The sequence below is a fragment of the Manihot esculenta genome, chromosome 9, assembly GCF_001659605.2.
Source record: "Manihot esculenta cultivar AM560-2 chromosome 9, M.esculenta_v8, whole genome shotgun sequence".
NCBI lineage: Eukaryota > Viridiplantae > Streptophyta > Magnoliopsida > Malpighiales > Euphorbiaceae > Manihot > Manihot esculenta.
This window is the reverse complement of record NC_035169.2, coordinates 36276008-36302840: the sequence shown is the minus strand read 5'-3', so window position 1 is coordinate 36302840 and position 26833 is coordinate 36276008. Positions and strand designations below refer to the sequence as shown.

Here is a 26833-nt window from a genome sequence, read left to right as displayed (position 1 = left end):
CTACAAAATTTAATTTTTCTAATTATCATCTCTTATTAATATATTGAGTAATTTATTAATAAATAAGATAATTACATCAATAACGTAATTCAAAAAATAAAATCCACTATAATTGGATTTATAAATTTAATTTCTTTAATAAAAATATTATTACATATATATTAACTATGGATTCTAATAAAATTTATATGAAATTTACTATCATTAATTACTATACCGATAAAAAACTGATTAGACTCTGTTAAAAATTTTAATCAATGTGGTTTAATTAAAATGATATAAAAGAAAAAATAAACTGAAAGACGAATATTCTTATTAAATTTTTTCAAAGATTGCAGAATGAGTTTTTAATAATTAATGAAAACTATTTATAATAAAAATAAAATTTAAAATTATAAAAATATTTAAAATATTAAAAAAATAATTAAGATATAAAATAAACTCTTAAACGATAAAATTTTTATATCGAATTTTATGATAAATTTATACCTCTCATCATATGTTTTAAGTTGTACATTTTAAAATTTTATTTTCAAAATGTTATGGTGAATTTCTATTTCATATCCATGGTAAAAATTAATTCCAATTCAAATATACTGTAAAGTTTATAAATCTAATTACTTCATGTCATATAAATTAAAAATATAATAGTTATATTATCAATTTTTTTATTTTGCTTATATAAATTATTTATTTGAACGTCATATATATACTTGTAGCAACACCTGCGGCCCACCAGCACCGTTAGTAGTATAATTAAATAAATGATGGTGTAACGTGCATTCAAATGTGAACCACATAACTCTCTCCGACTTTCGTACAAGGATACTAAAATCTAAGTTAATTAAAGAAGCTGGTCCCAATCCCAAACAAAGCATTTGTATATATATATATTTTTTGTTTCGATCCTTTCCCTTCATCAGTAGCCCCGTACTTCCTCTTCTATTTCACATGCATTTCTTATCTACGTAATCATCATCATCATCTTCTTCTTCTTCAACCATTTCTTCACTCCATTATCTCTCTCTTCATGGCTAGCTTGGGATTCATCGTTATCGGCATTGCTGGTTAGCTTTTTCTTTCTTTATTTCTTTCTTTCTTTCCCATTAATCATATGCTTAATGCATGCACATTGTAATTAATTACTTTCAATTAAATTTATCAGTGGATAATGATTTTGTTTATATTTACTTCCCATATGTGAGTAGAAAACAAGAAAATACGATTTCTTTATGAGGGTATTTGACTTTAAATATTAATTAATTAATTTGTATGATAATTTTTTTTGAATTAGTCTCTGTTAGAAAGACATTTTCAAGGGTGGTGAAGAAGAAATCAACAGAGAATTACAAATCGGCGCTCTACGTAACTTCATTACTGGGTTACAAATTTGTGGACTTTCTATGGATTCATGAACCTAGACGGTTTGCTTGTGGTGACTGTGAATGCGACTGGTGCTGCTTTCCAGTGCATCTATGTCACACTTTTTCTCATCTACGCTCCCAACCAAGGATAAAAAGGTTAATTATGCATATTAATTAATTAATTACCAATTTTATTATCTTAATTTAATTATACGAGTTTCAGGAATTGGTTTGTTTTCTGAAAGAAATTAGTTACTGCTTCAGGTGAAAACGCCAATTCTAGTGGCAATTTTAAATGTTGGATTTCTTGGGGCGGTGATTCAGCAACTCTTCTATCCATGCATGAAATTCTAACACTCTTCATGCTCAGAAAATAAAACAAAAAATATTTAAAAAAGATCTAATATCGAGAGATTCTAAGACCATGTATATTTGAATCACACCTGACATTTTATGCAATACACAATAAGAATATAATTGAAAAAGATCTAATATCGAGAGATATACTTAGACGTGAAAATATAATTAAAAATGATCAGATACCCAGTGAAAATATCGAGAGATTCTAATACCATGCAACTCTTCTCTACGGTGCTTTTTCCAAATCGCAACCCACAACTCCTGCCATTTCCATTTTTCATCTCCATCGTTCCTCCACCACTGAACCTGCTACCATTCCTATCTGAGAACAAACCCATTTCGATTTTGCCGCTCCTGTGTACCGTGGCTCACCAATTTCTGGCCGAACTCATATCCATGTATCCTTTAGCTCCTCCTCTCGTAGCTTGCATCTAACGAATTTCAGGCTTTGTTCTCCTACGGCGACCAATGCCCCACCCTTCGACGACCCACCACAGTTTGCTCAGCTTCCACGCAATCCCAGTTTACCCAATCGCAAAACTCATTTTCTCGGGGCATTATTGTTTGTAGATTTCAGAATAGTTCCTTTGGAGCTTGCGGAACGGTGACCTTGTTCAAGCTACAGATTTGGGAGTGGGGTACAGTCCATCTTGCATAATTTTTTACTTTCTCATGACTATGGGTTTACAGAGATTGAGTGCACCATTGGGATAATTTTAATTGATTTGTTTATTGTGCATAGTTTCACTATTGCTATTTTTAGGAAATCCTATGGTTCTTTGCAATATGTTCATCCCTTTTGCCTAGTATTCTGTATGGTGGAATGACTATGATGCAATTTGCTTTTACTTTTACTCCTCTACTTGATGCAATTGCCTAGTTTCTTCCTTTATTTTCTAAAAGTAATTTTTGATACCCAACTCGAAAATCTTTAGTCCCTGTGATAATCTTGCTTTAGCATACTTTCTATTTGAAATTAATCAATTCATTAGCTGCTGCTCACGGCTTGGCATTAGAGAACCCATTTCCTTGGGTGGACCAATAGAGTATGATGAGATAAAGACTCGCAAACTTAAAGAGGTTTACTTGTGGTTTTGTTCGTTATGTTTTTCATTATTGTGATCCTGTCAAAGTAGTGGTTCTGCACTTGCTGATTTCAAAATATGTAGGATGTATAGTTTTTGCAAGATTTGGGATTGTACGAGAGTCAGGAGGAGGTTGTGAGTAAAGAGAAAGTGCTTGCGAGACGAGACCAGGTTGAAATTTATTTCTATGGACTTGTATGCATTATATATATATGTAAATTTTAGTAGGGGATCAAAATATTTGATTGCTTTGAGTTATGGTGCCAGTCTATCTTGAATTGATGAAAGAAGCATGATTTTGGTCTAAGAAGCTAGCAACTATGTTATTTATTGTTAAAGAATTTTAAAAAAGGGAAGATTTAAAATGAAAAAGGAGGGAAAAGAAAGCAGTTTAAGAAATATTTAATTGTTAAAACCATAGTCAGTAAAAAATGAGGTAAATCTTAGATTCTGAAGTTCTAAATTTTAATAGCCTTTAGAAAAAAAAAAAAAAGAATCAACTGAATTGATGTATTCATATTGAATTATAAGATTCATCATGATCCTTGTATAATTATAGATTCATCCCATAGAATTGAATGGCTAAGATGAATTGAATAGAATTTTATGAATTGAATTGAGAATTGAAATATTCTAACAAGTATGAAGGATTTTGGATGTGATAGGTCATGAAAATCTTAGGTTTGAGCATGAATATCTAAGTTTTGCTACAAGTATGATAGGTCATGAAATACTTAAGTTGCCAAATGTACAGCAGCTGCTGCTGCTGCAACAGCTTGTGCTGCTCTGCAGCATGCATGCAGCAGCTTGTGCTGTTGCTGCACAGCAGCATGAGCACTAGCTGTTGCTGTGCTGTGAATGCTGCACTCAGCAGCAGCAACAGTATGAGTATTTCTGCTTCTGCTGCAGCACCATTTGTCACTCATTTTTGTGCCCTTTGCATTCCATCACAATGTAAAGCATTTATCACTTATTTTGGTTCAGACCTGTGTAACTTTTGATTAACTATAAATTTAGAGGATTGTCCTTCATGGGTTGGTGAAGATTTTTATTTTAAAAGACAAACCCTATCCATTTATGACATTTGTCGTCATTATTTTAAACTTTCTAACAGCTCATTCTAAATCAAACAGCCTAAATTGAACAAACATGGGTTAGAACAAAGGTTATATTTATTTATTTTCTCATTAACTTGTTGAGGATTTGCTGTAAACATGCCTGCTACTACACTATTGTCATTTATCGTGAAACTTAACCGACTTTTTTGCTCTTGATTAAATAGAGGTTTAAGATTAACTCATATACCTGAGCATGGATGTTACAACATTACTCAATAAAGCATGAGCTTAACTTTGTCAAATACTAGATTTTATTCTAGGATGGTTTGTGGGCTATGATTTTATTCAAGGATGGTTTTTGGGCAGGTTCCATATGCATAAATATTTTTGGCTACTTATTTATACTCCAAGATAAATTTGAATCATGTATAGGCTCCAATTTGTTTTCTGTTCTTTCTTCTTTTTTTTTTTTTTTTTTTTTTTTCATCATTAGATATTGTAGGCCAACAGCTTCTTGCAGCATAAGCAGCAACATGAGCAAATGCAACAGCTGCTCATGCTGCAGAAGTTCATCATCAAGTTCTGATGTCAGTTTTGGATAAACTATCATTAAGTTCTTCAAATCTTCTTTAGGAAGCTATTATTATTATTGTTCATATTGTTATCCTGTTGTTTGCATCCTTTTGCTAGGTGAGGTCTTGTGGATAAACTATCATCCTTCGTGCATTGCAGAAGAGATTGGAGGAAAGAAATAGCCAGCTTCAGCTTCCACTGCTGATGAGGTCCATCTCAAACTCAAATCTCACCTTTTCAAACTTTTTTTTGTTTGCCTTTTTGAGTTTGTAGTTTAGATCATGCTTTTGATCATAATTTGAAATTCAAACATGGTTCATTATTGTAATTTTTTTGGTATAATTCTTTTATGTGATTGTTTGCCTTTATTTGTTTATTCAATGATACAAGAAAGTCGTGTCCTTGCATAGAAAGTCTTGTCTTTGCATAGATTTCTTTGGTTATTGAAAAAATTGGATAGGAATAAATATTTCTAGTTCATAAAATTGCTTTTAATAAATGTGAATTAATTATTTTGATAAATTTAGCATTAGATTAAGTAAGCTACATATCTATTATGTGTGTGTCTTTCTCTCTTCCTTTTCTTATAATGCATGAGGTTGAGTAAAGATGCAATATGTATAAAATAATTTGACATTTTTATTTTCGGATTAGATTTTCCTTCTTATAATTATTCTTTTCAGTCTCTTTAGAATTCTATTTCATGGACATTCCCCGCAGCACAATGAATAAAAAAAAAAAAGAAAAGAAAAAACTAAGTGCTTTTGAAGTGACTTTTGATTTAATGACCTACTTGACTTTATTAATTATATGTTAACTAATTTATTTATTGCATTTTAATGAGGAAAATCAATAAAGAAAGGTAAAACGGATGATAATTTTATTATCATTTGAAAGCTCTTTGCTAACTTAGTTATATTTTTATAATTTACATAATTTATTTAAAGAACTATGCAACTTTTACTTGCAAATATTATTACTATGGAGTTGTATTATTATTATTTATACTATTTAGTGATTGATATTATTTATCAAAATTTTTCTTATTTTGTTTAGACAGATTTACATGCATATTCATCCAAGAGGACAAATGGATTTTTATAACTCGGATTTCTTATTAAATTTTTTTTTTCCTAAAGATTATTAGACATTTAAGTGTTGATTCATTTGAAAAAGACAAATGGATTCTTGTAATTCATTCAAGTAAAATATTTGATTTTAAGTTATAGTACTGTGGTATTGGATGAATATATTGCAATTTTTATATTTATACATTGACTTTCATTTGTCTATTTTGAACTTCTTAACGATTGTATTTTATTTAAATTATTTTTATATATTTCTTTTTTGTATTTTGTCTCTCTATATATGTATGCGTATTTTTATAATCATTTATTTTAATGGATTGTGTATGATAGATAGATAAATTAAAATGTGAGTAAATAATAATAATAATTACTTTAATGGAGAATATTTATTTTTGCCACAAAAAAAAGTGTGAAAATTCTTTGCATATTTATTTTTGCCACAAAAAAAGTGTGAAAATTCTTTGCAACAAATATCGAGTATTTAGTGGGAAAAATATTTATTACAAATATATTAATTTTTTGTGGAAAAAATATTCCCTTTACTTTTTAATGGAAAAAATATTTGCCAAATATTTTAGCCTTGGGAAGCATTTTCTCACCAAAAAGTTGAATTTTTAGTGGAAAATATTTTTTTTGCCACTAGAGTCGGTTTTTGTGACAAAATCACATTTCGTCACTATAATATTTTGGGTCGGGCAAAATTTAATTTCTCCACTAATACTTACTGGCGAAATTAGCACTTTTAGTGGAAAAATTTTCCCTGCAAAATGTCTATTTCTTTTTAGTGTTTGTGGTTCTTATACTCTAATTAAATCTTAGAGGTGTGGACATCGATCTTGTTTCTATGAAGAAAGAGGAACTTCCATGTCTTTTTGGAACCATAGACTCCAAGACCAAAGCTAAAAAGTTTTTGCTTTTCCTCTTCTTTCTTCTCTGAACCTCTTGCATATTCGATATTGTTGTTTCTACAGAAGTTTTCTTGTTAAAGAAGTCGTCGATTGTTCTCTGTATTTTATGTATATTTTGATGCCTTATTCTTAGAGACGTAAAAGTCTCCCGCTATTCTATATTTTGACTTTCTCTTGTTGGGAATCTTTTGTTTAAATTTCTGGACCGTGGACACAACGCTTCAATTTGCATCAGATACGTATTGAGTGTCTAGCTAGATATCCAACGTTTTAGTTAAATTTGACTAGAAATCCGAAAGTGGCCCCTTGTTTTAGTTTTCCTCCTGAAAATGCTATGGTTTCATTTTGAGTTTTATTGTAATATGTGGTTTGGTCTCTTTGTAATGCTAGACTTTAGTCTTTAATATGTTATGAAATGCAATTATCTTTGACAAAAAGAAAAGAAAAGATAATAAAAAGTTAGGTCCACTCGCTATTATAAGAAAGTATGCAAATGGTTTGGTAGGGTTGTGCCCTTTAATCGTCAACCGTACATGGTGATTTAGAAAAAGCACACATATCTCTATTGTCTCTTCTTATATATGCTCTTCTTCAATTATGCATCTACCACAATATATACAGTTTCTACTAATTCTTGGCTGATTTGAAGCTTCATAATTAATACTATTGGTCAGTTCCTTACTACTTTCACCATTTGATATATGTTTTTATTTGAACACTCAGCTCCTTTGTGGAATTAATTGATTTTTTTATTAATTTTATGGTTTTATAATATAAAATTTAATTATTTTTATTTAAAAAAATTACATATTTATGTGAAAATTATGCAATGCGGAATATAACTTTGTATGTATTGATAAAAAGTAGTCCAATGTGTTTTGAAACATTTCACACAAGTGAGAAATGAAAAATTAAAGGGGTTTATATAGTTAATTTAAAAATAAATAGATAGATAAGTTAGATTAATTATTTTAAATCATTTAAAAAATTATTTAAATTAATTTACGATTGAATTAACCATTTTTAATTATTTAGGAAATGTTAGTTATTGATATATATAATGAAAACAAGCTCCAGCTAACCATTCATTTAATTTTTTGTTTAAAATAAATTATTTGAGACGAGTATTGTTGCTTTTCCGGTTTGAGTAAATAATTTTCATTAAAATTTATTGAGTTTTTCATATATGGATATAAAGATTTTGGTCTGACTTTAGCATGTGCAGATAATAGTTTTTTTGGACACTATTAGGAATCTTTCAATTATTTTGTGTATGTGTTGACTGTGAATATATAAATTAAAATTTAATGACAGGTTTTAATTAGAGAAAATTCAATTTATTCATCTACAAAATTTTAAAAAAAAAAAAAATCTCATCTCATTCAATTTGGAATAATTAATTGAATCATCTCATCTCATCTCTTTAAACTGCAAAATTATAAAAGGCCTTTAGAACAACGATGATGAACATCATGAAAATTTTAAGAGCTCTCAAAACAATTTAATTATTATTTTTATTATTTAAAGTAAAATAATTTGATGGGTTACTCTCAGTTGAGGTAACAGCTTTTTAAAAAGTTAAGTATTAAAATCCTAAATATTTTTTAAGAACTATGAATTGGGCCCATCTCTGGGCTTTTTCGGCTCAAAAACTTCTGTAATCTGGCCCAATTGAACTTTCAAATGCCATGAATATTTGCATAGTCAAGGAGAATTAAAAATAATAATAAAATGAAAGATAAATGATCAAATTTACCTCTTGGACCAACTCTTTCAATATATATTTACATGTAAAATTAAAATTAAAATTAAATCAAGAAATCTTGATCTTTTTGTACTTGAATTATTAAACAACTCAATTTCAATTATAATCAATTTAAATTTAAAAAATGATAAACTACTAACTATAATTAATATAAAATATTTTCAGTCAATAATTGAATAATTATGTGAATGATTGCTTTGAAGTACATTATTAGATAATATATATTTATTTATCGGGTACCTCGTTTTTTATTATAAGGAAAAAAAAAATCATGAGAAGATCTATCATATGAAATTATAGTTTTAAAATGTTTTTTAATTAAATATATATTTTTTATTTATAAATAGTTATTTAATATTTGCAATAAAATTTATTTTAAATTTAACGTATTAAAAATTATTTTTATAAAAGAAAATCTGAGTTAGCTACTCTTTTCGAAAAGATAAAATTATAAATATATATTAAATATAATGAAAATAAAACTAAAAAATAGATAGAACTAAAATTAGAGAACTTTCATTTTTCATTCTTAATATCATAAACTATATATATTTCTTGCTTTAGAATATAGTTTCTATCTTTCTTTAATCAAATTTCATGGACTGAAATGTAATTTTCAGAAAGAGAGAGAGGATCCTAAGGCTTGGATGAAAATTTTAAGGCCCCTCTCATTCCAAAGGCCCAAACTTCTTGTGATGTTAAGCAGCTTTGAGCTGTGCTTCAACGGTTCAACCAACCACCTTTCCGTTTCTTGCCTCAACTTCTCTCTCTCTCTCTCTCTCTCTCTCTATATATATATATATATATATACATAGATGAAAAGGAAAGATAAAGAAAATCTACCCATCTCTGATTTTGGCATACAAAAAGAAATGTATCTGATTTACCCAAAAAACTACACATCTCTGTCAACGATTCTTTGCCTAATTCTCATTTTTTCACAATGTCTATCGTCATCATCAGGCCTCCAGCAGCCAACAGCATATGAAATCCTCACTCTCTATAACTTTCCAGTTGGGCTGCTCCCCAAGGGAGTCACTGGCTATTATCTTGACAAGACAACAGGTAAATTTTCTGCATTCTTGAATGGTACTTGCATCTTTTCTCTTGAAGGATCTTATCAGATTAGATACAAGTCAACCGTCAAAGGGCTCATATCTAGAGGCAAGCTTTCAAGATTGGAGGGTGTTAGTGTGAAGTTGTTTTTCATGTGGATTGATATTGTTGAGGTTTCAAGAAATGGGGATTCTCTTGATTTCTCTGTTGGAATTGCTTCTGCTGGATTTCCTATTGATAATTTTGAGGAGTCTCCCCAATGTGGGTGTGGTTTGAAATGTGGAGATCAGAGGAAAATAAGCAAGTTTAGATCAAACCCTTTTGTATCTTCTTCATAGGAACTGTTCTTGTTGGAATTCTTGATTGTGAATCATTGTTTGATTGGGATGAACTGAACTGAATTCTTGTTGGAATTATTTTCATAAATTCTTGGTGGGATTCTTGCTGCTGTTTGCCATTCAAATGGGATTTCAATGATTCGTTTTTTGCCTTGATGGAATTTCATTGGATTATTTTACCACTGAAATCTTGATGCGTGCGTGTGATTAGAAAATTAAGCATGTCGATGAATGTTTATGGAGTACAGCTGAGGAATAATTCTCAGTGCCTGTGTGATCTGGTTGTATACAACAGACAGAAGGGGCAATCATGGCTGTTGAGACTGAAAATCACTGGAAATTTCCTGAGACTGATTTTCCTAGTTCACTTGAAATGAAAAGTGAATGGGCCATAAGCGAAGGTCCCACCTTTGCTTTTTGACACAACATTGTATTGAATTTCACGGCTGCTAGTAGCAGCAAACTTTTTATAACAAATCCAACAACTCTCGTAACGATATAAATGCTGGCAATAAGTTTTGGAGTCGAAATTTTACGACCACATCCAGCAAGCGATTGAAAACTACTAATGAAGACTTCCCAGTTCGGCTTGTGGCTGGATGACCCAGATTGCTTTTCAAGAAAAAAAAAAGGTTAACATTTTTAGATACTGTTAAAAAGATTTTCATTTTGTACAAATTTGTATGATTTAGATATTTTGATTAAAAAGAAGAAAAAAATCTTTAAAAATAACAGTAGAACTCCAGAAACAATAATAAGAACACAAGGAATTTAATTAATAGCAAAAAAAGAAAAAAAGCAGAGCCGTAATGTCCCTCAAATCCCAGACTTCTTCTACCGTTTGAACTTTCTCTAGGGACCATCCTTCTGGGTCGATCAAATCATCAATGAAAGATTCCATGATGACTGTTCTTGAGAACTCCTTCCGTGGACGCCCAAGATATGACTTGAATTCCTTCCTTACTGCGAGCATGTCAGGATGAGCAGTGATTGTGCTGTTTTGATGATAATTGCTGATGGCTGTCGCCTGTCTTTTCTTCCCTGTGCAGTCACAATGCACCGCACCGCTGGTTTGGCAGGGGCTTGCGGACCATGAATTTGCAGTTCTGGAACACCACTGGTGCATCACCAAATACGAAAGCAATGGTGCTTGAGACAGAGCATTCTCGGAAGAATTGACGCTTGGCATGTGTATATAGTGTATCTTGGTATCCATCCATTGTGCAGTTGTAGAAGATTGCAAAATCTGCAGAAAACCTCAATGCCACTGCCTGATGTTTAGTTGGACCTGTGCTGTACTCAAACCCAATGTTCTTTGCCACGAAGTTGTCTCCATGAACAACTGCATCATCAGACATGCCATAATTTTATTTAACAGGTGGAAAAGATATGATAGCAATAATAATAATAATCAAGGATGTGAAATGTACCAACTGTTGCAGTGTGATAGGTGCTAATGTGATAGATAACATTAGCGAAACCATCAATAATGTCGAGACCACTGCTGCTCATCTCCATTGCAGTTTTTAATGCTTTCTTCATTTTTTGTCCAGCATCTGATGTTGAATTTTCGAATCCATCCAGGCAAGTTTCTTGGTAAGTGATGGAAGCGCTAAGCCAAGTTCTCAAATCAGCCATTAGTTGGTCCAAAAAGCTGACATCGAAGTCAGAAACCTTCTCCAAAGAGCTCTGCAGCTCCTCAATAGACATGGTCATAAGTTCTTTTCAGCTTTTAAGAGCATCATTGGCCCTTGGTTCATTTTCGAGTTCTTGCAAGGTTTTTTATTTCTTGGCAGCTTCATTAATCTGTTTCTGAGAAACTTTAAAAGCAATCTTGATAAGTTCTTTGGTGCCCGGCTAGTCGGCAACATAATTGGAATCTTGAAATAACTTGGTGAAAGATGAAGGAAGCTTAAAACTTAAAAACAGATAGGAACCAGGAAATAGAGAACGAAGGGTGATCAGTATTTCCTGATGAAATCATAAACGAGAGTGTTGATCTCCACTAGTTCCTGCCAATTCAACATACCAAAAACACTAAGGATTTTTCTCAAGTAGCAAGAAGAACAGTTGGTTCTTGAAGAACGAACCTGAATCTGCAGACATAGTAGTCATCTCCATGGAGAAGTCGCAAGCCCTGCACAGGTTTCATCTTTGGATTTGTTGGCCTATAAGGAAAACTAAGGCAAACAAATGCCTTCACCCTATCAGGTCTTAACAAGCACATGTACCATCCAACAATGGCACCCAATCATGAGCTACAATAAACACTTGATCTGATCCAAGTTTATCAATGAGAGCTATAAGGTCATTTTTTAAGTGATTGTCTAACACTCTCATATTTATTATATTTTCTTTCTCATTAATTAATATATTTTTTAACGGTTCATAGCATTGGACACTTATTTGAAGTAACGGTTCATAGTATTGTTTTTAAATTAAAATCGCAAACTATCAAAATATTTTTTAAAAAATTATTTAAAAAATTAAAATAAAAAAATTTGATACAGATGATCCCTCCCTTCAATTATTTATTATTTTAAGAAGATTAAAAGAGTATATTAATTAAAATTTTCTAATTTTATTTTTATTTTTATTAATATACAAATTACTTTTATAAAAAAAATTTTTCCGTCGGATTAGTTTACTATAATTTTGATAATTTAATTATTTAATTATTTTTTAATTACCACCCTCTATTTATAAATAGGTTTTTTTTTTATTTTATAATTTTTTTTCAAAATTACCACCCTCTATTTAGACGTTGTAATTTTTGTTTTGACCATTTTAATTGGTTTGCTATATATCGTAGTTGGTAAAACTAAATATAATTTGCAGATCACTAAAGCCCGTTTCTATTGGATGGTGAAGCTGTATTATCCTTGATGAGAGGTTAACCATATAAATCCATTTCCAAAAATAGACAAATACCCTTTAAAAGACCAGAGGCCATTTAAACTTTTATCTAAACAATATCAACAGGAAAAAAGATGTCTTTCTCAAACTACTACTTCTTCTTCTTCATTGTTCTTGCAATCCCTACTCACCTAGCTGCAGATTTTGCACCTGACAATTGCGAAAAAACCCCATTTTTAGGCGAATGCACGTCGCTTTTGAAATCAGCCCCAGAAGCAGATAAAAAAGATGTGCAAAGCTTTGCAAAATTTGCACTAAAAACGACATGTTCAAATGGAGTTACAATGCAGGAGAAAATTTCCTCATTGTTGAAAACAACTTCAGATGAATTCGTCAAGAAATGCCTCACAAAGTGCTCTGAGCTCTACTTAGGTTCAACCAAAAAGCTTGAAGAGTCCATTGTAGCTTTCGATTCTAAAGCTTATAAGGATGTTCAGGCATCGCTCACGGAAGCAATCGCAGGGTCAGACGATTGTAGGGTTTCATTTAAAGAAAAAGTTGAGGCTGAAGATCCATTGGGTGATTTGAACTTTGAGTTTAACAAGCTTTGCTCAATTTCTAAAAAATTAGTAGAAATGGCAGAGACAAACTAGCCTATGTGTTTATCTGCATGTATGGATGATATCCTCTTAAAACATTAATGTAATTTGAGGAAATCTCATTAAAAATAATTTTTATGTTCTTTCAGCATTTTATTTTCTCAATCTCATGTAAAAATGTCCATAATCATTATCCTTACATAAAATTTCTTAACTCCGTATATAAAAACAATTTGTGAAAAATAACTTGTATATAAAAATAATTTCCGTGAGAAAAAAATTTCATGAAAAAATATCTTTAAAAAAACTATTTTTTATTATTTAATTTTAATTTCAAGGAAATCACAATATTGTAAAAATTCTCAAATTTTATAAAATTATATAGAAAAAGTTAAATCTCTTGTGCTTTTCTTCTCTTAGTTTTATTTCCTTATAACTTTCAAGAAATATATAATTATATTAATTTGGTATTACGATAATTAGTAATATTATATTTTCTTTGATTTTTTTCTTCTTTTACAACATTAAAGAAGTGTTAGAAAAAAAAAGAAGGAATCTATGATATCTATGATCCTAGGAAATTAGAATGTATCAATGAGGAGATAAAGAGTGACGGTCGTCGAATCCGTCAATTAAATCTTATCTTCCTTTTTTTGATTAATATGAATTTATGGATAGAGTAAGTGAGTATCGATCTCACCAAGATTTTAACTCTGTTTAATCTAGATGAGTAGTTAGATAAGAAGAATAATTTAAAATAAGAAGAGAGAAAGAGAAAATTTTTGTTTAAAGAAATTGATTTTGCTTTGGACAAGCTAAAGAAATTTTAAAAAAAATAAACAATACAATTGAGATAGTGAAATAAATAATTAAATTAAATTCAGCGGAAGATAATCAAATTGAGGAGTTTGGAAGTTGATAATTAATTAGAAAAATAATTCATTTTATTATCTATTATTTGGTTATAGTAGTTAAACACGCGAATTCCACCAGTTTTTCGTTATGATTAAATTAATCCGCTTCACACCTAAATTAATTTCTAATTAACTAATAAACCCAACACGTGTGTAGATGTAATTAGTTAACTGCTTTAAGAGAGAAGAAGCCAAACTTGATCAATAATAATACGCGAATAATTTAAGTCAAATCTACTAATACCTTAACATAAATGAATATGTTAATTGCTACTTGTTATTAACTCAATTAAACAATTACATATTTAATTGGATTAATTAGCAATATGTTGTCTTTCCAAGAGATTTAATAGGCCTCTTGTATTTTTAAGAGGACAACAATGGAGGTCGTGTTCCCTGAAATCAGAAATTAATAGAAAATAGAAATAAGATGAAGAGAATTTAAGCACGTAATCTCACAATTTGAATAAAACTTCAATTTAGATTATTCTTCTATTGAAAAGAATTTTTTAGCCTCTAAGGGCCATAATAAAATTGCAAAAATCAAAGAAAATTGAAAAAGAAGGGAGCAGCAAGGGAGGCGGCCGAATATGGGAGAGGAGAAGAAGATGAGAAAATATGATATGCCTAGTTTAATTCTTGAGCAGCCTTTATATAGGTCTTTCCCAATAATAAAATAAATATTCACAATTTAAAATAAATTCTACTACTCCTATCTTATCCCTATCCTAATCTAATTGTGTTTGCTCCAATCTGAAGCTGATCTTATATCTGTATAGCTGGAAAAATCGAGATGAGCTGGTGAAATTTTAAATTCTGGAACTGTCCATCGTCTTGGGCTACAGCCTTGCCAAAGGCTGTAAAAACAAGAGTCCTTCATTTTTCGTGGGTATCGCCACGTGGCTTAATCCTGATCACTCCTTTAGGAATAGGAAATTATAATATAGCACACATAAGAGAGGAGAGTCCTTTGCATTCTTTCTTAATAGATGGAGCAATTATCACTCGACAACTCGAAAGCGGATCAATACAAATCACATGTAACAAATCAAAAAGTCCAAAAATCTTCTAATTCAATATCTTTTTATTCCTTTTCTTACTTTCTGCTCAAAAACTTGTCTCAAATCAAATTCCAAGTAAAAATCAATTGTTTACATCAAAATTATAGAAAAATCATGAAATTTAATAAGAAAAAAGTTATGAGTTTTACGACTCATCATAGAGAAAAATTTTGCTATTCATTAATGATATCAACCGATTAAACAATAGAAAAACACACAGGAAGGCTGACTGATTTTTTTTATTTTTCTCGAGTAAAATCTAGTTTTTTTAGGCAAATATCAATCCATGGGTACTAGAAAAGAAAAATACCTCTTTCAATGTATCGTCTGTTGGAAAATCCAGAGATTATTGCAACCCAAATTGCGCAGTGGAAAAAATAAAATCTCGGATTTCCTTTCCCAAAATCCGAGTGCTTCGTTTATTTCATAAGAAAGGATATGAGACTAAACTGTTAATCTCGTCCAAAAGATACAATGACGGACTGATGGTACTGCTTTTTCAAACGAACACCCTCTATGGTATCCATACGAACGTCTTCTATCCTTCTAGAATGCTAGCTCTCTCAAAGATGGATAGATTATGTGCTCCACAATCTGCAACTGTTAGACTGAATTTTTTTTTTCCAAAAATTAACATCATCTCTACAATTCGTAGAACGAGTATTTATATGTTTCAGTCTTTTGTTTTCGTACAACTCTTTTCCCAAAAGAGTTGTGTTTAGAACCCACTATCATAATCTCGCAGATACTCAAATATCTTATGTGATAGAGTCCTTTATCTGTAACAGTTACAAATAGATTTGCAGATCTTTTAAATATTATTATCTTATAATAATAAATAATTAATAATAATAACACTTTATTATTATTCATATTAATGATATTAACACTTTATTATTATTAATTAATATTAATAATAATAACACTTTATTATTATTAGTTATATTAATGGGCTTTAGTCCATTAATATGTCATAGCACATCAACAACATTCTTTTGTGTGTGACCCAATAGGCTCACATTAATTGGCAATAGGCCCAGTCTCACAAGGCCCATAAATCATAAGTGGCCTCTAGCAAGACATTATGACTACCCAACTAATATGAGGATCAATAGTCCGATAAAGACTAGTAAATAGAACATGTATTAATCTCTTCGTCACACGATATCTAGTTTGAACATAAGTCATGGTGAATGTCAAATTTATAATGTTCAAACTTATGATTTCTCGATCTCTAAGTAGACTGATAAATTCAAATGATATTGATCACACTATCAATTAATTTGAGCACGGCCATGCATTTCTCAGTCTCACTTATCGAGGGTGATCAAGCATAATTTAGCCACATTTTTATTATATTTATTATTGCTTATTTACACAATTTTTAGCTTAATTTATAGTTTTTACTTTGTTTTTACAGAAAAGAAAAAATTGGAAAACTGAAGAAAAATGCAAAAAATGACAGAAAAGTGATTGGGTCAGGGATTTGCCCAAATCAAGCAGAAACAGAAAGCTGAAAACTGGACTGATTCACAGGAAGCGATCGGGGCAGCGATCTGCCCAAATCACCGCCCCGATCACACTGACAGCAGGAATTGACAGCAGAAGCGGGAAAATAGCAGAAAATCCAAATTCAAAGAAAAGAAGTCCAAATCCACTTCAAACACCACAAGATCAGTCCCAAGAGCCACGCCCTTCACTTAGAGAGTTCCATTCTCAATCAAATACAAAATCCAAAGAGGAATCAAAGAATACAAAGAAGACCAAATCAAATTGAGATTTCAAAACCCTAATCAAATTGGAATTGAGATTCTCCAGCTATATAAGGGCAGCATCCAAACCAGCAAAAGGCATATCTCATCTTCAGCAATTCTGCAGAAAACACAGCTGTTTGTCCTCTTCTTTCTTTTCTTCTTTTCTTTTGTGATTTTGTCCACCATGAGTGGCTAAATTCCATCTTTTCTAGTTGAAGTTGGAAAATTCAGATTTGTGATGAATTGGGAGATTTAAATCTCTATTATTAAACTTCTATTTATTTTCAATATTTATGCAATTTGATCTTTCTATAATTGTTGCTTTGCTTTTAGAATCAATTTAGGCCTATTGCTTTTAATTGCTTGAGTAACAATTGTTTGAATAATTTAGGTCCGTAATTGCTTAGATTATTTAAACACATATTTAATCAAGTTGCATAATCTAAACTTGACCACGCGGTTGGCAAGGTTAGAATTAGGTTTCTCTAAGTCTTAATGCAGTTAACAGTTGTTCGATGCTAAAAGCCCTAAGGACGTTCCTTGGCAACTTGTCAACTAGTGTTTGATTAGCGAACGTTTCCTAATCAAACTAGAACTAAGGAGGAATTTGGATTGTGAGAAGCGTCTTCCACATCCTAAACTAATTTATTGAAATAAATAGGAGTATCGAAAAGATCAATGATCAATTCTAAACAAACTGAAATAGATCCATTCTTCAACTAGAATTCTTCTCCTATTGAAATTCTCATCTATTAAAATTTTGCTTTCTCTTGCTATTTAGTTTTAATCATCAAAACAAAACCCCCCTTGTAATACCCGGCTAGAGTCCGGCATCGGAATTCCTGTCGTCCGGTGGAATCCAGGATGTCGAAATTCTCTAGACGGGTAGGATTTATGGTTTTCAAAAGTAATGTAGTATGTTTTCATGTTTTCAAGTCAAATGGAACTAAGTGTTTGAAAGAAAAGAACCAAGGCAGAAAAGGCAGAAAAGCCAGGTTCGGCCGCCGAAGGTGAGGTTCGGCCGCCGAACATGCATGGCTTTCGGTTTCACGTTAGGCCGCCGAAGGTGGTCTGGCCAGCCACCTATAAAGGCCCTCAAGCGGTGAAAGGATAAGTATTCACTTTTCTTTCACTTTTCAGAGGTGAGACCATCTCTTTCTTGGAGTTTCTTCATGTTTTCATCAATCTTGCAAAGTTTTGAGTGGTTTTAATGTTTGTTTTGAAGGTTTTGAGCTAAAAACCCAAGATTTGGAAGTTTGGAGAGTTTGAAGGAGATTTGCTCCATATCTCCACGTTAGGATCGTTCAGTTTCTTGTTTTCACGAGGTAAGTGAAGATCCTGAGTTTATTTTCATGATTTATGGAAGTTTGATGAGGTTTTTGGGGCGAGTTGCATGAAAGAATTTGCAGAGTCAGTCCAGAGATAGCCAGAGGTGAGTGGAACTAAACTTTATACTCGTTTTAATTGAGAAATTATATACTTTTAGCATATTTCATGCACCATGATGATGCAATAGGTTGATTGCATTAGAATCCACAAAGATGTTGCATTGCATACTTATTTGTTGATGTGGGTGAATGCTGAATGATCCAATAGTTCCAGACAGGAAGTCCAGGTGCCCAGTCTATGCCCTGGCAGGTATAGGAAAGTCCAGGTGCCCAGTCTACGCCCTGGCAAATGGTAAGGACAGGTGTTATATACACATATACATATACAGTACAGGAAGACCAGGACTCCATTCTACGGCCTGGCACGGAACAGATACTGGGACTATGTGGTGACGGGTTTACCCTTGATGTGACTTGTCTGTGATATGATGCATTCCATAAGATCATATTTTAATGACTTGTGTTATCGTTCTACTCACTGGGCTATAGAGCTCATCCCACTCCCTTATCCCCAGTCTTGCAGGATCAGTGTACAGGGGAAGATCAGCAGGGTACAGGAAGAGAAGAGAGTTTGGTAATAGTGTAGTGTGGACATGTAATGTTAAAGAGATGTAATAGTTGTGTATGCAGATAGAGTTGTGCTTGACTTAGTAGTTTGTATTGTAAATCTTTTAGATACATGATCTGTTTATGTGTATATTTTATGAGTATGTGAAAACCAGGCTTAACAGGTATGAGTTAGCCCATCTAGAGCCAGCTCTAGTCAGGGGTTCTGTAGTACAGAGATAGTGCATGCACAGGTTGAGCCTCGGTTCAGAGAAAAGTTTCATATTTTTCACAAAAAAATGTTTTATCATGTATGGGATTTACAGGTACTCAGAGAGTATAGCAGGCTTGCTACGGGTTTCGGCGACCTTAAGTCGACCTGAATCCTAGCGCCGGTGGCGGTCCGATTTTCGGGTCGTTACACCCCTCTTTTATTTACTTGTTATTTTCTTAACCACGTCATTATTAGGAAAATCCGTAGTGTCAAATCCCTGTGGTTCGACCCTATTGCCACTATCTGCAATTTATTTTGTTGGTTGATAATAGATTTATTTTTTACGGCTTCGACAACCGCTTATCAGAGGGCCCCAGAAGATATCTCTCTCAGAGAGAGGGACAAATCCTATTTTGATTGTTCATTATCCTCTACATAATCCCTATTATGCTCAATTACAATCTTTATGATTGTCCGATTAAAGACAATGTTTGGTTATGTCAAAATATAATAGTTCTTATGTTGAAAACTATGACAATCTCAAGTCAAAGGATTAAGACATAACTACTTTGAGATTCACTTATAATAATAACCCATGTAGTGATCTCAACGCGGGTCCATCCACTACTTTGTTCTCTAACAAGTATCTATGATTATTGAATTATATCAACATATACATAATCATCTCATGATTATCAATCAATAATCATACTAGCTATATTTTATTATTATCAACATAATAATAAGTAACCAGAGATGATAATCATTATTATGTAACATACAAACAAATAATAATGATAAAAACCTCTTTTATTAATAACCAAAACGACATACAAAAAGGCTTAAGATAATGGCATAGGGCATATACACTAACATTGTCAAGTAAGATACATAGGGCACTCCTGTGCCCTTGATCTAGGTATCTCCTTAGAGGAATCTACCCGGTGTGAAATTTATGGCCCGTTGGCGAACATTTCTTAATTAATTTACACCTAAGGAGAAATTGGTTATGTGAAGCGTCTTCCATAACTAGAACCAATTTATTGGAATGAATAAAGATATTTTTATCTGCCCTGCAGGTTCATAGGTTGCTTCAGAGGGGTTATTAGAGGTTTCTCGCTCATGTAAGAGAGTTTAATGGTCAGATTAAGAAACCAATTTCAGTGCCCATGGTTAAGGAATTTCTCAATATTTTCCCAGACGAGCTACCAAGTTTACCAATTGGTAGGGAAATAGAGTTTGAAATTGAAGTGATATAAGGAATCATACCTGATGACCGCTGGATTCCTTCACCCCGGACCAGGGGCTTGACCACAGCCCAAGGCCCATGACGTAGAGGCCCACACACCTGATATACATAACAAGCCTGGCTCATCCAACCTTCAAGGCCGGGCTCGACCTCTCTTCCTCACTCAAGCCGGCCCGGCTCGCACGAAGCAGGCCCTCTTCACTCAGGCTTAGCATCCGGCCTAACTCTCAGCCCAGCCCAGGATCCGGAATAATATTCACCAGACAGCCTGGCAGATCCGCTCAAACGTATGCACGAGGAGAATCAGAGGCCGTTACGCATGGAGCAGGCGGCTGATACCCTAGTACCTCCGAATCCGCATGGCAGAGACGCGTGGCCCAATCCTGGAAAGACCTTTACACGTCACCAGCAAGCAAGACAATGTATAAAAGAGGAGTCCCCTCCTCAGGAAACTTAGGCCTTATTCAGTAATACAAAACCCTTGTAAAACCCTATTCTATTGGATCTCAGATCATCAATTGGCGCCGTCTGTGGGAAACGAAGGAGATCTTTTCATCACCGGAGTTTTCACTTTCAAAACCCACTGAGATCCACGATGGCAAACCACCAAGAAAGTAACCTTAATATTCCAAATGACTTGAGCTCTGCCCAAGATGGGCAGCAGTTCTCCTTTTCTAGCCCTACAACGTTGAATAACCAAACACCTATTTCTCTTAATCCCTCGCCAAGCTTGGTAGGGAATACTCCCACCATGACCCTGTCTAACCAAGACATTCAAACCATGGCTCTCCAGCTACAAACCACTGCTCATTGGTTGGGGCAGATAATGCAACAAAGGGGACTCAGCACCCCGGTAAACGCACTCCCAGTAGTGGAGGAACCCAGAACCGACGAACCCCAACCTACCTCTGCCCGCCTCCAAACTAACAACCACGATGCCGGAGAGGAGGAAGAACCGGAGGCCCGAATCCATGGGAGAAGGGCAAGAGAGTTGATAGAAAATGAAGAGGTGAACGGCTATTCTGCTGAAACAACCAGGGAAACGGGAACTGAAACAGAGGAGGAAGAATATAGTTTGGGCAAAAGATCCAGCCCGGAAGACGAGAAAATGAACCAAAAGCTGAAAAGGTTGAAGGAGCAGCTCCTAGCCGAGTTAGGTAAGAAAGATCAGAGTCAAACCTCCTTGCCTACTTCTTCTCCCTTCTCAAAGTTAATGCAGCAGGAGACCGTTCCCAAAAAGTTTATGATGCCGCCTATGGCGGCCTATAATGGGGCTGGTAACCCGAGAGAGCATGTCATGAACTATAAGACCTTCATGGAGTTGCAAACTCTGTCAGATGCTCTGATGTGCAAGGTGTTCCCAACAACGCTCTCGGGACCAGCGAGGGCATGGTTCAACAGCCTGGAGGCCGGAAGCATTAAAAGTTTCGGAGATCTTGCCACCCGCTTCATTAGCCGGTTCGTAGCCGGGGTGCCAGCAGATAGGAAGACGAGCTATCTGGAAACAGTGAGACAAAAAGCTGGTGAATCCCTCAGAGAGTATGTCGCCCGTTTCAATACGGAGACCCTGCAGATTCCCGAGCTTGACGAAGGAAGGGCGGTAGAGGCCATGCAAAAGGGAACAACCTCTGCCGAGTTCTTTGGTTCTCTGAGCAGGAAACCTCCGACCTCACTGGCTGAGTTAATGAAGAGGGCGGAAAAGTATATAAGGCAGGATGACGCCTTAGTAACGAGTAGATTTGCCAAAGGGGTGGCAGGAAAAGAGAAAGCCCCGGAGGAGGGGAGACCGGAGAAACACGAGAAGAAGCATGGAAAGAGGCCTGAGCCATACAAGCAGGCCTGGGAAAGAAGGGATCAAAGGCCTCCCCCTCCTCCCAGGGCTCATGAACCACGAGTGCTCCCTCCTTGGGTCCCAGAGAAACCGACCCCATTAAATGCGTCCAGAGCCGAGGTGCTCATGGCTGTCCAGGATAAGGAGTTTCTCCAGTGGCCCAAACCTTTGAAGTCAGAAGCAGATCAGAGGAATCCTGACAAGTATTGTCAGTACCACCGGACGCATGGCCACGATACAAATAACTGTTTTCAGTTAATCGCGGAGATTGAAAGATTGATAAAAAGGGGGCATCTCAAAAATTTTCTGAAGAAACCGGAGGGACAGAGGCCTCAACTCGGTCTGGCAGCCCAGGTGCCCAGGAGAACTGGAGCTGGACCAGTGAATGATGGGTCCAGTGGGACCATTAATATGATTGTTGGAGGAACTGGAGGACGGATGAACCGTCGAGGAAAGAAGAGAAACCGGGAAGGGGAGACCAGCAATGGTGAGGTGATGCAGATCGTTGAACACTCTCCCATGACCATCGCTTTCTCTTCGGAGGATGCACAGGGCATTCAGATGCCCCATGATGACGCGCTTGTCATTGAAGCAGTCATTCATAATTTTCGGGTGAAGAAGGTTCTGGTGGATGATGGGAGTAAGGTCAACTTATTGCCATATCGGGTTTTCCAGCAGATGGGAATCCCAGAGGAATAGCTGGTTCGGGACCAGTCACCCATCAAAGGGATCGGAGGAGCACCGGTACTTGTAGAAGGGAAGGTGAAGCTGGCCCTTACCTTGGGAGAAACACCCAGAGCTCGCACCCATCATGAGGTGTTTTTGGTGGTCAAACTCCCACTGAGCTACAATGCGATTTTGGGGAGGCCGGCGTTGTTCAACTTTGAAGCTATCACTAGCATCAGGTATCTGGCACTCAAGTTCCCAACGGAAGAAGGGGTGGGAATGGTCCGGGGCAGCCAGGAAGAAGCAAGGGCAGTATACTTGGCCACAGTGACGGAACCGAACTCAACCGGAGAAGCGCTTGATTCGAAAGTTTTGGAGGTCAGGGATGAGACAAAGGAAGCCCGGACAGAGCCCGTTGGAAAGCTGGAGACCTTCTCCCTATCAGAAGAAGAAGCGAGTAAGGTCTTCAGTCTCAATGCCGGCCTCACCAAAGAACAAAAAGGTGAAGCCATGACCCTGATCCGAAGTCACTCGCCGACCTTCGCATGGAAGCCCTCAGACATGCCGGGAATTGACCCCAAAGTGATGACACACCGATTGAATGTCCTCCCCGAGGCCAGACCAGTAAAGCAAAAGAAGAGAGTAGTGGGAAGAGAGAAGCAGCAGGCTACCCAGGAAGAAGTGCAGAAGCTAGAAGAGGCAGGCTTTATTAGGGAGGTTATGTACCCACAGTGGTTGGCAAATCCTGTGTTAGTCAAAAAAGCCAATGGCAAATACAGGATGTGTATAGATTTTACCGACCTGAATAAGGCCTGCCCTAAAGATTGTTACCCCCTCCCCGATATTAATAAGATGGTCGACTCAACGGCCGGTTTTGATTATATGTCTTCTTTGGATGCTATGTCTGGTTACCACCAAATCCCAATGGAAAAGACGGATGAGGAGAAGACCTCATTTATAACTGAAGACGGGACTTACTGCTACAGAGCTATGCCCTTCGGATTAAGAAATGCCGGGGCAACTTACCAACGATTAATGAATAAAATCTTTAAGAACCAGATCGGCAGGAATTTAGAAGTGTATGTGGATGACATGGTGGTTAAAAGTTCAACTTTTCAACAACACATAACGGATTTAAGGGAGATATTTGGGGTGTTAGATCAATACAGGATGAAGTTGAATCCAGCAAAGTGTGCTTTCTTCATCAGGGGAGGAAAGTTCTTGGGATACATGGTGAGTGGAAAAGGCATTGAGCCCAATCCGGAGAAGGTGGAGGCCATATTGAATATGCCAGAGCCGACCTGTGTAAGGGACGTCCAGAGATTAACCGGGAGAGTAGTGGCGCTTCACCGATTTATGTCAAGGTCGGCAGAAAAGTGTTTGCCATTCTTCAAAAAATTGAGGAAGGTCCCGAATTTTGAATGGACAGAAGACTGCCAAAAAGCCTTCACAGAGCTTAAGGAATACCTCAGCTCGCCTCACGTGCTCAGCAGCCCCATAAAAGGGGAAGAACTCTTGATATACTTGGCAGCCTCAGAGCAAGCAGTCAGCGCAGTACTAGTAAGGGTGGAAGAAGGAGAGCAGAAGCCTGTCTTCTACGTCAGCAAGGTGCTCAGAGATACCGAAGTCAGGTATTCAAACATAGAAAAATTGGCGTATGCCTTGTTGTTAGCAGTCCGGAAATTCAAAGTTTATCTGGAAGGCCACCAAGGAGTTGTGATGACGGACCAACCTTTAAAGAAGATCCTACGTAGGCCGGAAACTTCAGGACGGATGTTAGCATGGTCCGTGGAAATCAGCCCTTATTGTCTGGAATACCGACCTCGGACAGCTATAAAATCTCAAGCGCTGGCTGACTTCATAGCAGAATGCTCGTTCAACGAGGAGAAGGAAGGATCATCCTCGGAGATACCAAGAAAAGAAGGAGAGGGAGAGCCTTCCCAAGAGTCCAGCTGGAAGCTATATGTAGACGGAGCGTCAGGCTCTGAGGGCAGTGGCACTGGGATAATACTTAAGGGGCCGGAGGGCTTTAAAGTATGTTATGCCTTACGGCTAGAATTCAAAGCTTCTAATAATGTGGCCGAATATGAAGCCTTGGTGAACGGAATGTTGGTAGCTTTGGAAATAGGGGTAACCGACCTCGAAGTAAATAGTGACTCTCAGCTGGTGATCAACCAGGTGACGGGAGTATATCAGGCCAGAGATCCCATCATGCAGAGTTATCTTGATAAAGTAAAAACTGTGGAAGCCGACCTCACGAGCCGAGGAGTTATTACCAGATTTCAGAGGATACCTCGAGATGAAAATGAGGAGGCAGACCTGCTTAGTCGACTGACCAAAGAAGAGTTAGAGCAACTCCCTGATGAAGTATACATACAGCATGTCAGCACACCTGCTTTCAAGAAGACAAACACAGTATTGCAGGTGGAGCAGAGCCCAACCTGGATGACTCCATACCTGAGATACTTGGAAAAGGGCGAACTCCCCGAAGATAAAGTTGAAGCCAAAAAGATAGCAGCTCGAGCTGCCAATTACCAAGTAATAAGGGGAACTTTATACAGAAAAGGGAAGTCCAGCCCATGGCTCCGGTGCGTGAGCCCGGAAGAAGCTGCAAAGGTAATGGAGGAAATACATAGAGGCCTATGTGGGGCTCACGAGGGAGCAGGGACATTAGCTAACAAAATATTCAGGCAAGGATACTACTGGCCCACTGTTAAAAAAGAAGCAGAAGAGTTTGTCCGGAGGTGTGACGTATGTCAGAGATTTGCCAATGCCATCAGGACCCCTGCCACTCCTCAAGCAAGCATATCCAGTCCATGGCCTTTCTCACAATGGGGAATTGACATCCTGGGACCTTTCCCCAAGACTACGGGGCAAAGGAAATTCGTAGTGGTGGCTGTGGAATATTTCTCGAAATGGCCAGAAGCAGAAGCAATAGCCACAATCACAGCTCGCAAGATGATAGATTTCGTATGGGGACATATCATCTGCAGATTTGGCATTCCAAGAGTACTTATCTCAGACAACGGCAGACAGTTTGACTGCAGCACTTTCAGAGCCTTTACGACGAACATGGGCATATGGCATAAGTTCTCCTCCGTGGCTCACCCTCAGACTAACGGCCAAACGGAAGTCACTAATAGAGCTATCCTTCAAGGATTAAAGAAACGGCTGGATGGTGCAAAGGAGAATTGGGCAGAAGAACTCAATAGCACTCTATGGGCACTCCGAACCACTCCCAGAGCGCCCACTCAAGAAACCCCGTTTGCACTTGCTTATGGCACAGAGGCTGTAGTCCCAGTTGAATTGCGGATCCCCACTCATCGAGTTCAATTCGTTAGTGAGAACGCTAATGGGGACAAATTAAGGAGCAACCTAGATGCTCTTGAAGAAGTTAGGGAAGAAGCCCAAGTCCGAACTGCCGCTTATCAACAACGAGCGGCAAGATATTACAATCAAAAGGTCAGAGAAAGAAGCTTGAAGGTGGGAGACCTGACTTTAAGAAACCTGAAAGCTACGGGAAAAAGAGCAGCCGCCGGAAAGCTAGCACCGACCTGGGAAGGTCCATTCAAGGTGACAAAAGTGGTTAAGCCCGGGGTATACCGAATCGAAGATATGCAAGGAAACCCCGAGCCCCATGCTTGGAACATCCAGCACTTAAAAAGGTATTTTCCTTGAAATATTCGTAAAGAAAAACGTTGTATTTTGACAGACATGAGTAAATAAAAATTGTTTATACAATGTGATTATCTTTATGAATAACGTTCTACATGAAACAAGGCCTCAGTTAGGTACGAAATCAGCTGAGATGACGAAGCAAGGCCAATGAGCCTGAATCTTGTACAAAACCCCAAAGCGGGTACCAAAAAACAACCGGCGAGGCCCCGAGGTCGTCCCGGAAATTCAAAGAAAAACAGGATCCCGTAAGATCTCCTGGAATCAAAAACAACCGGCGAGGCCCCGAGGTCGTCCCGGAAATTCAAAGAAAAACAGGATCCCGTAAGATCTCCTGGAATCAAAAACAACCGGCGAGGCCCCGAGGTCGTCCCGGAAATTCAAAGAAAAATAGGATCCCGTAAGATCTCCTGGAATCAAAAACAACCGGCGAGGCCCCGAGGTCGTCCCGAAAATTCAAAGAAAAACAGGATCCCGTAAGATCT

The 26833-nt window shown here is 36.0% G+C and overlaps 3 protein-coding genes and 1 pseudogene across 13 annotated transcripts; 3 read left to right on the top strand and 1 right to left on the bottom strand.

Annotated features, from left to right (window-relative positions):
• Nucleotides 1-758: 758 nt before the first annotated feature.
• Nucleotides 759-9673, top strand: LOC110621931. 11 transcript variants are annotated; one of them, XR_006351876.1, is made up of 6 exons: nucleotides 760-1067; nucleotides 1295-1520; nucleotides 2717-2804; nucleotides 2903-2980; nucleotides 4558-4649; nucleotides 9165-9673. XR_006351876.1 is itself a non-coding variant. In XM_043959500.1 (5 exons), the coding sequence occupies exons 1-5, from the start codon at nucleotides 1031-1033 to the stop codon at nucleotides 4573-4575; spliced, it is 447 nt and encodes a 148-aa protein (XP_043815435.1). In that variant the 5' UTR covers nucleotides 761-1030; the 3' UTR covers nucleotides 4576-5448. The 11 variants fall into 11 exon arrangements, 3 of the variants coding, with proteins under 3 accessions (XP_043815434.1, XP_043815435.1, XP_043815436.1); XR_006351878.1 differs by lacking the exon at nucleotides 9165-9673 and adding an exon at nucleotides 5501-7192; XR_006351877.1 differs by lacking the exon at nucleotides 9165-9673 and adding an exon at nucleotides 5497-7192.
• Nucleotides 8667-9673, top strand: LOC110621930. The gene has a single exon (XM_021766231.2). The coding sequence runs from the start codon at nucleotides 9017-9019 to the stop codon at nucleotides 9593-9595; it is 579 nt and encodes a 192-aa protein (XP_021621923.1). The 5' UTR covers nucleotides 8667-9016; the 3' UTR covers nucleotides 9596-9673.
• Nucleotides 9674-10316: 643 nt separating this feature from the next.
• Nucleotides 10317-11888, bottom strand: LOC110623714 (annotated as a pseudogene).
• A 697-nt stretch (nucleotides 11889-12585) lies between these two features.
• On the top strand, nucleotides 12586-13104 carry LOC122724648. The gene has a single exon (XM_043960187.1). The coding sequence runs from the start codon at nucleotides 12586-12588 to the stop codon at nucleotides 13102-13104; it is 519 nt and encodes a 172-aa protein (XP_043816122.1).
• The last annotated feature ends 13729 nt before the right edge of the window (nucleotides 13105-26833 follow it).